The sequence below is a fragment of the Hyperoodon ampullatus genome (assembly GCF_949752795.1).
Source record: "Hyperoodon ampullatus genome assembly, chromosome: 18".
Lineage (NCBI taxonomy): Eukaryota > Metazoa > Chordata > Mammalia > Artiodactyla > Ziphiidae > Hyperoodon > Hyperoodon ampullatus.
Window position 1 is genome coordinate 15,097,487 of NC_136931.1, and position 12,212 is coordinate 15,109,698.

General features: G+C 38.0%; 1 protein-coding gene across 2 annotated transcripts in view; it reads right to left on the reverse strand.

The window, feature by feature from the left end:
* AP1G1 (adaptor related protein complex 1 subunit gamma 1) overlaps positions 1-5,340 on the reverse strand; it is a gene marked incomplete at both ends in the record, with an annotated part of 49,692 nt that extends 44,352 nt beyond the window's left edge. Inside the window, one exon of one of the 2 annotated variants that reach the window (XM_079723497.1) lies at positions 5,119-5,340. In XM_079723497.1, the coding sequence (XP_079579623.1) occupies positions 5,119-5,340 (222 nt within the window). The remainder of the gene's footprint in view (positions 1-5,118) is intronic. The other variant, XM_079723498.1, reaches the window with a different exon arrangement.
* Positions 5,341-12,212: the final 6,872 nt, after the last annotated feature.

The following is a 12,212-nucleotide window of genomic DNA, read 5'->3' on the forward strand; positions in this document are numbered from 1 at the left end:
TTGTGGAGCACAGACTCTAGGCACGTGGGCTTCAGCAGTTGTGTTACACGGGCTCAGTAGTTGTGGCTCACGGGCTCTAGAGCGCAGGCTCAGTAGTTGTGGCACACAGGCTTAGCTGCTCCGTGGCATGTGGGATCTTCCCAGATCAGGGCTCAAACCCATGTCCCCTGCATTGGCAGGCGGATTCTTAACCACTGCGCCACCAGGGAAGCCCAACTTACCTATTCTTTTTGTGGAGATACAGATTGTTCCCAATGCTTTCCTAACAGAAACAAAACTACAATGAACACTTAAAAAACTTTTTTTTTTTTTTTTTTTTTTGCGGTACGCGGGCCTCTCACTGTTGTGGCCTCTCCCGTTGCGGAGCACAGGTTCCGGACACGCGGGCTCAGCGGCCATGGCTCACGGGCCCAGCCGCTCCACGGCATGTGGGATCTTCCCGGACCGGGGCACAAACCCGTGTCCCCTGCATCGGCAGGCGGACTCTCAACCACTGCGCCACCAGGGAAGCCCCAAAACGTCTCTTTTTAAACAGACAAGGAGGCTTGATCAGATTCAGGTTTATCAGTTCTTCTTTTGTTTTGATTTAGCAAATATAATTCACAGGTGGTGGTATGAACTTTCATCAGGAGGTATATAATTATTTCTGGTGGTTGTCTCTCCTGTGACATTAGCAGCACCGATGATCATCAGGGGTTGCAAAATGGTAATATCCTAATTCTTCCATTCCTTCTTCATTAGCTGGCTTATTCCTCTAAGGAGCAATTCCTCTATATATACCATTGGATCACCAATAGTTCCTTCAGAAGGAACTTAGCAATAATTCCTTTACAAGGAACTACTGGTAAGGAAAGGCAGGATAAATGATTGTTTCTTTCCATTTATTTATCAGTTTTCAAAATAATGAGTCAGTTCCCTAGTATCCTCCAAAGATGACCAATGAAGTTTTCAAAAATTTTAAAAATTATTATGAACTCATTGATATAAACTTACTTGGTATGTTTCAACAACAATTATTACTTTTATTAAAAGCTCAAACTTTCTCATTTTGAGGCATGACAGCCTCCTCTTGTGGCTACCATATCCTTTTAAAATGACCTCTGTAGTTTTTCTTGACTTCTGGTACAGTACAACAGTCCGAGCTTATTTTGTACATTTCCTGCCCCAGATTTGGGATCAGCCATCTTTCTAATGGGCCTGACCCTTTTAGAATAAAAGGGTATTTGGAGACCACAATCTGAGCTTAAGTGTGCTCAAGGCAAGGATGCCTACTATCACCTCTTCTTTTCAATATTGTTCTACATGTACAGTATAGTAAGGAAATAAGAAAATGTTTAAGGATGGAAAAGGAAGGGAACTGCCATCATTTGCAGACAGTATTGCTGACCATATGGAAACAATAGAGTCCACAGGGACTCTTAGGACTAAGTAATGTTGCTAGGCAGATAAATAGACAAAAATCAATTATATTTCTATATACCTATAACATAATTATTAAAAATTTTAAAGAATGCTATTTCCAATAGGAACAAGAGCTCCAAGGAACCTAGCAATAAGCTTCACCAAAGATGTGTAAGACCTTATGGAGAATACTGTAAAACTTTAGAGAACCTAAGGAAGTGAAATGCTGTACTATACTTTACTGATGGAGAGGAAGACTATTGCAGACAGGTAATTGGGTACAGCACGCCAGGATGGAACTGGGGAGAAACAGAACGCATGCCCAGCCTGGTGAAGGTCCCCAGCCTACTACTACCATGTGAAAATGTGGATCCAGTGTTGCCAAATCCTCTGACTTTCTCAGAGAAACTAGAAATCCAGACTTCCATGAGAAGTTCTTTGATTTTTATACGTAGACAGCAAACTCAAAACAATTTTAAGTACTGTGCAGGACAAACAAAATACATCTGTGAAGAATTTGGCCCTGAGCCACCATTTTCTACTCCTGCAATCTACCCACTTCTTCAGATATTCAACTTTATTTCTGGGTTGTGTTTAAGCCAGGCACGTGAAAGGTTACACACCCTACAGGAAATCTATCATTGCTTCTGTTGTAAAAATGTTGAGGATATTGTCTCTTACATTACTAAAACAGCCCTAAGTAAAAGATCCAAGAAAGAACATCCCTTTTAGAATTCAGTGCTTTTCCTAAATTTTGTTTGCTGTCCCTTAGGAAATGGTAAAATTGGTAATGTCTGACAGTTTTTTAAGAACAAAACATAAATATTTAACATTTATTAATTTAATTAACCTTTAGAATAACCCTATAAAGTAGTATTACAAATATCCCCATTTTACATATGAGGAAACAAGAAAGGTTAATAAGGTTCTTGCTCAAAACCACCCAGACAGCAAAGTAACAAAGCCAATTCACATCGAGGCAGTCTGGTTCCCGCAGCTGTGCTCTTAAATTCTAATAATAATAACCACATAACTGAATCTTTTTTCTCTTGCCTGAGCTGCCTCCCCAACAGCAACTACACAGGCCTTGTGTTCTGAATTCTTCCTTCTCCTAACTCTTACCTTCTACTATTCTTTTTCCCTTTTAAATAGATGCTGGTAACATATGCCATCTCAAATCCTTTTTACTGCAAGGCAGGGCTAAAATAATTAATTAACTTAATGCAAATAGCTATTTATAGATTTAAACTCAACACAAAGAATGAATAGGTTTTAGAGTTATACAAGGTTGAGTCACTTAAGTCACTTAAACTCTAAATTTCAGTTTCCTCATCTGTACTATAAGGATACTACCTACCTCATGGGTTTGACTGTAAAATTTAAATAAGACTTTTAAAATATGGTTACTAGAAATTTTTAAATTATACATCTGGCTTATATTTAATTTCTGTTGTACAGTATCATGTTAGATACTGCAGTAAAAAAGAAAAAGAAACAGGTGAAATTAGCTTTAATAATATATTTTATTCAGCCCAATATATCTAAAATATCATTTCAACATATAATCAGCATATAAATTATTAGTTAGCTATTTTACATCTTTCTTTTGTACTAAGGCTTCTAAATACAGTATGTATTTTACACTTACAGCACATCTTAATTTGTACACTACATATCCATCAGAAATATGCGAACTGTATTTAGATTTCATGAAACTTACAATTGATAAAAGATTCACATACTCAAGTTTTAAAACATATTTAAAAGTTTTCCAATAACTGCATCAAGTACCCACCCAAAATTTATTTTCCTTTAATATTCACCTCAGTTGAACTAGCCACATTTCCAAAGACCAGTGGCTACACAGCTAGTGGCTATCATAATGAACAGTGCACATCTAACAAATAAAATGCAATTAAAGGCTGGCAGTTTTTACACATAATTAAATGAAAATGACACTGTGATTCATACATGCAGAAGAGAGAATCTTGATAGGAACCTTTTTATGGGTACATTATAAAGGCAATTCCAATGGGTAGGGTACCAAATTACTGATATCGATAGGGCCGTGACTTATTCAGAGGGAATGTTTGAATTCCCTTATTCCCTTATTCAAACAGAATGAGGGCCTTAAAATGATGACTCCTATTCCCACTCACAAAAATCTTTTTTTTTAGTACTTTCCTTGAGTGTGAACACTCTCCGCCTAAGACTTAAATGTTTTATCTAATTAAGTTCCAAAACACCTAGACAGACCTGAAAAGCAGTTTTATTTAAACATGTTATAAAAATAAATCTTAGAGATATATATAGAGAAAGCTCCTTTACAAAATGAAATATCACCAAAGTCTATCCTATGATTTTAAATTCAAGAGTTTGTCTTTAAAGTACACCCTTTGGAGTACATAAATCTACTGTTTCCATGATATTAACAGTAGTACTCTCTGAGTGGAAGGATTAGGAGTCTTCCCTTCACTTGACTATCTAACTTAATGAGTCTACTTAAAATCAACCGAAAAGAATATATGAACATCTATTTGCTTTATACTAATTATGTCACGTACTACATGGATAACCACACCTAGATCCATTTCTGATATAGTAAAAGCATGTGACATTTATTTATAGAAGACAGCTGTTGTTTTTGACTGCCTAGTATCTGGTCCTTTCTTCTGATAGTAAAACCTCAATTTTCCTTTGGGGAATTAATGTTCTCCCACTCTCAAACATGTATTTCTAGAGAGGCTGATCTCATTTCCTGCCCCAAAATGAGCATAAAAGTAACCCAAGTCAGCCTGGTAAGATTCAATCCCATTACTTTTTTATTTTAACCTAAGGGTGAGGGAATCTCCTTCCACTGAAGTTAATGAGCTGAACAGAAAATAAACTGATGACCATCTTTCCTGATAAATATATCAAAACATTAACAATATTATCTTTGAATAATGCAAATATGGGTAGTATTTTTTTCTACTTGTACCTAATATTGCACATTGTTTCTTTTAATTTTGCAGTCTTTTCCATAAAAAGACTACTTAGCATATAATTAAATTCTTAAGTGAAATAAAATTTAATAGCACTCATAAGAATTAAAAAACAACCCACTATACCCTTCTCCCTTACTACATACAAACGTGGAAAGAAGAAAGCACTTATCACCAAGAATATCATGCCCAGACTGGCTGTATGTGTTTGTATGTGGGAGCAAATCAAGAGGCAGACCTGCACAGTGGTTATAGCTATCAAGGAATGAGGTAATTAGGACAAAATCCTTAAATGCTATTACTTGGCAACCACCTAATTTCTTTTACTTAAAAACATCTGTTGGGAGTGCTCCTCATAATATCACTGCACTGAGGAAATAATTAAGAAAACATTTAGCAAACTTTTCTTAAATGTATACTCATAGTCCAGGCCCTCTGACAGAACAATCACATTCTACTGGTTCATCCCGGTCAATCTTTAAACTCACTGCCACCATCAAAACATACCCTAATCCACAAAATGAGAGATTCCCAATTGAAAGGAATTGATGGCAATATCATGCCTTCCCAGGTCTGCAGCTTTCTCTCTCAATTCTACCCTCAGTCCATAATAATCAGACTACAAGGACATCAAAAATAGCCTGTCCTCCCCAACAGGAAAGACTGACAATCCCTGACCTATTGACATTAAAATAAGAGTACCCTTGCTAGATGTGGTCTCAGCCCAGCCTACCTGTCCAAAGTGAGCAGGGTAGCCCAGCATGTGCATATATAGTAATTTTGCCACATTCCGACACCGGTATGTATTGTCTTCTTCTCTAAAAGATGACCGAATTGCAGCACATTCTTTCTGGATCATTTCTCGTTCTTCGGCTTGGGTTCGGGCTGTCCGGATGGTCCGGATCAGCTCCCGCAATCTGATGGGGGCTGGCATCCTCTGGATATAGAAAGACATTAAATAAAGACGTTCACGTTTTTTACTACCAAAACCATTCACACAACTTCCCACACACATTTCTGATTTTTAAGAATTTAAGACTTGCTGAGTCCAGTAATACAAAGTTCCTGCAAAGCTATTACATACAACCCCCTCAATTCATTAAACCTCTGGAAAGAACACAAATAAAAATGTTAAGTATTAACTAAAGCAAAATAAGACATAAAATACACCAATGATGTAAAGCCTATCACTAATATCAAACTATCTTAGGAACTAACTCAACCCAAATCTTTAGGCAATCCTTAAATTAAGGAAAGGCCTATGCCTAACCTTTAAGAAGACAGATATTTTCTGCTCAACTGTTGTTAAACTCAACAAAGCTCAACAAAGTATCAGGTAAATACTGAATATGATCATAATCAAAGCTCAATTCAACAAAATGAAAGATTAGGAGAAAAGACCAAATATCAGATTTAAACACCTTTCCAAGAAGCATAATCATCTCAGTATCCTAGGTACTCTTTGAAAATGTGATGAGGAAAAAAATAATAAACTGATCCCAGCATACAAAAGTGTCAACTGAAGAAAACGCACAACCTAAGAGCTGAGAACTATGTTTTATTCAGGGCATTACTGACGCCCAGGATACAGCATCTCAGATAGCTCTTCCAAAGAAGTAAGGGAGGAGCCAGGATATACAGGAGGTTTTGCTGTGGAAAAAAAACATGTAGTTGAACATCAAAAGATGACTGCTAATCACAAAAACAGATGTCTCAAGGTAATGATTTTAGTGCTTTTCTACGTATGGGAAGATGCAAGAGTCTGGGCTGACTGAAATCATTCCTTTGATATGCATCTTAACTATCTAGGGCCCGTATCCTGTTTTTCTCCATCCAGAATTCCCCTAAAGGTGCACCATGGGGGACAGCTGCAGTGGCTGATGGCTTCACAGCTACAACATCCTTTGTTTACTGAAATGGCAGGTGACAAATTTTTGTCCAGAAGACTACTGGTGTCATATTCTCATGAATATTTTAAAAAATAAATATAATAATAATAACAACAGAGGACCTATAATAGACAAAACAATTACGAAAATTAAAAAATAAACCCACAGGTGGAGAATTTGCACTACCTAATTTCAAGAAATACTACAAAGCTACAGTAATCCAGACACTGTGGAACTTAATTTAAGGACAGACACAGAATAATGGAGCAAAACAGAAAGTTTAGGAATAGACCTACACAAATATGTTCAACTGATTTTCAACAAAGGGGTCAAGGTTATTCAATAGGAGGAAGGATAGTCTTTCAACAAATGGTGCTGGCACAACTGGATATCTACATGAGAAGAAAAATATTAACCCTGGACCCTAACCTCACACAATACACAAAAATTAACTCAAAATGGGACACAGAAGGAAATCTTTGGAAATGTGAGTTAAGCAATCATTTCATACACAAGCAAAAAATACAAAAAAAATTAATAAATCGCATTTTATAAAATTTTTAAACTTTTACCCTTCAAAAGATGTCATTATAAAAACAAGGCAGGCCACAGAAAGAGAAATAATACAATTCCTATCCTACAAAGGACTTGTATTTAGAATATATAGTTCTACAACTCAAAAATAAAACAATCTTACTTAAAAATGGGGAAAAGATTTGAATAGACACTTCTCAAAAGAAGGTATATGAATGGCTGTAAGCCATGAAAAGATGCTAACGTCATCAGCCAGCAGGGAAATGCAAATTAAAACTATAAAGAGATATCATTCCACACCATTAGAATGGCTAAAATTGTAGGCAAAAATATAGAACAAATGAACTTTCACAGAATGCTCATGGGAATGTAAAATGGTTCAAATACTTTGGAAAACAGTTTGGCAACTTCATATAAAGTTAAATATACACTTGGCATATGATTCAGCAAATCCACTCCATATTTACCCGAGAGAAATGGAAATATATATTCTCACCAAGACATGTACACAAATGTTCAAAGAAGCTTCATTTATAATTGCCAAAAACTGGAAACAACCCAAATGTCCATAAACAGGTGAATCATAATCAGTATACCCCTATAAAAGAATACTTCTCAGAATAAAACAGAACCAATACACAACATACAAGAGTTTCAGAAACATTCTGCTGAGCAAAAGAAACAAGAACAAGAGAGTACATGTTGTATGATTTCACTTACATGAAACTCTATGAAAGACAAGTCTCACCTACAGTGATGGCAAAGAGATCAATGATTACCTGAGAGGATAAAGATAGGGACTGGACTGGGATGCAAGGAAACCTTCTGGAGTGATAGAAATGAATATATGCACTTCTTGCAATTCACCAAACTGTATACTTAAAATAGTTGCATTTTATTTTATACATATTATACCTCAAAGTTAAGAAAAATGATAGAATTAGATAATCATTACAATCATCTTCAGTACATATTAGCTGTGGAATCCTAAACCAATGATTTTCAATGTTGTTCTAATCTAATATACCAGGAGGATGTCTCACTCCAATCAGTTCACTATGGTATCAATCCTCAAGGTAGGGATAGTACATTAGGAATTTAGAAAAGTTCCCTAGGTATTGATATGCTCTGGTATATTGGACCTCTTAAGATTGTGTGTCCTAAACTATGCAAAACTACCTGTATAAGGCTGTTTTGTTACTTTTTTTAAAAAATTAATTTATTTTATTTATTTATTTTTGGCTGTGTTGGGTCTTCGTTGCTGCGTGCAGGCTTTCTCTAGTTGGGTTGAGCAGGGTCCACTCTTCGTTGCGGTGCGTGGTCTTCTCATTGCAGTGGCTTCTCTTGTTGCAGAGCACGGGCTCTAGACACGTGGGCTACAGTAGTTGTGGCTCGTGGGCTCTAGCGTGCAGAGCTCAGTAGTTGTGGCGCACAGGCCTAGTTGCTCTGCGGCATGTGGGATCTTCCTGGACCAGGGCTCAAACCCGTGTCCCTTACACTGGCAGGCAGATTCTTAACCACTGTGCCACCAAGGAAGCCCTGTTTTGTTACTTTTTAACAGAACTATTCAAGGGTCTAGCGTTTGTAGTTTACAAAGCACTTTTACATTTATTATCTTCATCATCTCATTTGTCCCTTAGATCATTTTGAAGTAAGGGCAGAAGATCATTATCCCCACTTTGCCTTTGAGGAAACTTGGTCTTAGAGCAACTATTCAACTTGCTTAACGTCACAAAGGCGGTAGCTGACAGAGCTAGCACCTGAACCTGGTATTAAAACTCCAAGAGTTCTTCCCAATACTTCAAAAATAAACATTATATTGGACTTCCCCAGTAGTCCAGTGGTTAAGACTCAGCACTTCCAATGCAGGGGGACATAAGATCCCACATGCCATGCGGTGCGGCCAAAAAAAATTTTTTTTAATAAATAAATAAACATTATATATACATGAAATTATATGATTGCTAGGATTTGTTTTAAAATACTCCCTGGGGAGGAACTTCCCTGGTAGTCCAGTGGTTAAGAATCCGCCTTCCAATGCAGGGGACGTGCGTTCGATCCCTAGTCCAGGAACTAAGCCCATGTGCCACAACTAGAGAGAAGCCCAAGCGCCGCAACAAAGAGCCCGCACGCAAAGAAGGATCCCGCATGCCGCGATGAAGATCCCAAGTGCCGCAACTAAGACCCAACGCAGCAATAAATTAATAAATAAATATTAAAAAAAAAAACCTCCCGGGGGAAAAAATATTGAGGAAGGAAAATAGGAGAGAAAAATATGCAACAAAATGGGCAAAATATTGATCACTGATGAAGGTATATGATAAATACATGATGGTACATTATATTATTCTCTATTTTCATGTGTATTAGAAATTGTTCATAACCAAAAGCTTTTTAAAAGTCAAAAAGCCTCGACAAACAAGGCATTTCAATCCTTAAAATTTTTCATAAATAATAAAAAATAATAGAGATCTAAATAAAGAACTACTTTTCACAATAACCATAAATACCACGGACTTCAGGATAAAACAAAATTTAAGGGTAAGCAAAACCAACATACTCTATATTCTTTCAACATAGTGAAATATAAGAAAAGCATAAAGCTACTACAGCTCTCAGAGATCAAGAACTAAATATAAAATCAGTTTTCGACTGTCTAAAGTCCAGTCACTGTACTTTCTTTCCTTCTTTTTTTTTTTTTTTTTCTTTTTTTATCTTTTGGCCATTCTGTGCAGATGTGGGAGCTTATTCCCTGACCAGGGATCGAACCCATGCCCCCTGCACTGGAAGCATGGAGTCTTAACCACTGGACTCCCAGGGAAGTCCCTGTACTTTCAAAGAGAATATTATTTATTATCAACCCTAACTTGGTGTGTGGGGAACAAGAGAAATCTAAAAATCAATCGAGATCAGTGGTAATACTCTGCTAAGAAATAACTTCTCTCTAGGAAGACCTCAATGATTCTACAGAGCAAACAAAGACTATTAGAAAAAGCCTAAATCTAGTCCCAAAACGTACAGTCCAATGGGAAAAATCACGAAAGTTTAAGCCAGCTGAGAGAAAAACAAGTTACCTGGAGCAATTTCTCAGCTATCAGCCTCAGAATCACAGAAATATAGTTTATTCCACTAGCTTTTTTTTTTTTTTTGGCCGCACCATGCGGCATGTGGGATCTTAGTTCCCCGACCAGGGATCAAACCTGCGGGCCTTGCACTGGAAGCACAGTCTTAACCACTGGACCACCAGGGAAGTCTCTCTTTTTTTTTTTTTATGGAAGAAACTGAGGATGCAGGATGTTAACTACCTCACACAAGGTCACAGAATTAGTTGCTAGCCCGACTCATGTCTCATGATTCCCCCATTCGGCACTCTTCCTCTAATACCAGGCTGCCTCTAGCTTAGAGAAAAGCAGTAATTTTGTTCCCTTGGGCTATGACAACTTACTACTACTTGACTTCTTTATATATCACAGGAAAATATCTTAATAGGTGTCAACTAAAAAAATGCACACAGAAGTTGAGAATTATGTTTTATTCGGGGCATTACTGGAGACTATAGCCAGGGATAGAGCCTCTCAGACAGCTCTGAGGGACTGCTCCAAAGAGGTAACGGAGAAGCCAGGACACATATGAGTTTTTGTGGGAAAAAAACAAAACAAAAAGAAACATGTAGTTTCATCAAAAGATGTTAATCGCAGGGCTTCCCTGGTGACGCAGTGGTTGAGAGTCTGCCTGCCGATGCAGGGGACACAGGTTCGTGCCCCGGTCCGGGAAGATCCCACATGCCGTGGAGTGGCTGGGCCCGTGAGCCATGGCCGCTGAGCCTGCGCCTCCAGAGCCTGTGCTCCGCAACGGGAGAGGCCACAACAGTGAGGCCCGCGTAAAAAAAAAAAACAAACAGATGTTAATCACAAAAAACAGACATCTTAAGTTAATGATTTTAGTGCTTTTCTATGTATGGGAAAATGCAAGAGTCTAGGTTTACTGAAATCATTCCTTTGATATGCATCTTAACTACTGAGGGCTGGTATCCTGTTTTTCTCCATCCTGAATTCCCTTCAGGGTGCACCACTGGGGGGGCTGCAGGGGCAGCAGCGGCTGATGGCTTGATGGCGGGCAACACTCTTTGTTTACTGAAATGGCAGGCAACATTTTTTTTTTTTTGTCCACATAGGCATGAACGAAAAGCAAAAGTTTACTTACATAGTACAGAATTTAGTATATTTCAGAATATATTCTAAGATCAAAACTAAACAAAAAGTTCTGGTTCCAGTGAAGATGGGTATAAACAACACTCCATGGAGACTCCTGCCTCTCTCTCCTCTGAATGCAACTAAAATCCCCGACAAAATGCATGCCACAGCTACCTGAGGACTCTGAAAAATAAACGACAGCGAGCAGACTGGAGAAAGAGCAGAATTTGAAGTTCCCTCAAGCTGGCAAGAAGCTATCATTTTCCTCCAGTATTGCCCAGCCTGTACCCAAGGGCAGCGCAAAACCCAGAAGTGCTCACTGGGTACAGATAAGGAACTCTAAGAAAAACCCTCTCTTTCTGGTCCAAGGAGCAGGGAAAGAAATACAAAGGACAATGGAGGAAAAGGCTCTCTTTTGTTTAGTTTTGTCCTTTGCTCCACCCATGCCCCTAGGCAATACTGCAACGGTGCAGGCTGTGGCAGAAAAGCAATGGCAGTAACAGCCAGACAGGCACCTAGAAACGGGGAAAGGGAGACTCTTCTCTTCGACCAGAGGAGCTGTGATTCTAAGAGCATGGCGTAAATCACTCCCTATCCTCCCACTGCTCGATAAAGGGTGAATTCGCCAAGAAAATACAACAATCCTAATTGCAAATGTATTCGACAATAGTGCTAAAACATATATGAGGCAAAAATTGACAGATATGAAATGAAAAATAAACCACCACTCAATTATATTTAGAGACTTCAACGTGCTTTCTAAGAATAGAACTATAGACAGAGTATCAGCAAAGGTGTAAAAGACTTGAGTGCCACTGTCAACTAACGGGATCTAACCAATATCTATAGAACACCCCAACCAACAACAACAGAATATACATTCTTCTCAATTACAGAACATTCACCAAAATAGACCATGTCTTGGGCCATTAAAAAAAAAAAAAGGGAATTCCCGGGCGGTCCAGTGGTTAAGAGTTGGTGCTTTCACTGCCATGGCCAGGGCTCAATCCCTGGTTGGGGAACTGAGATTCCGCAAGCCACGCAGCCAAAAAAAAAAAAAAAAAGTTAATAAATTAAACGAATGGAAATTATACAAAATACGGTCTCTGACTATAAGGGAATTAAACTAGAAATCAGTAACAGAAAGCTAACTGTAAAACTCTGTGTACTTGGAAATTAAACAATACATTCTGAAATAATCCATGGGTAAA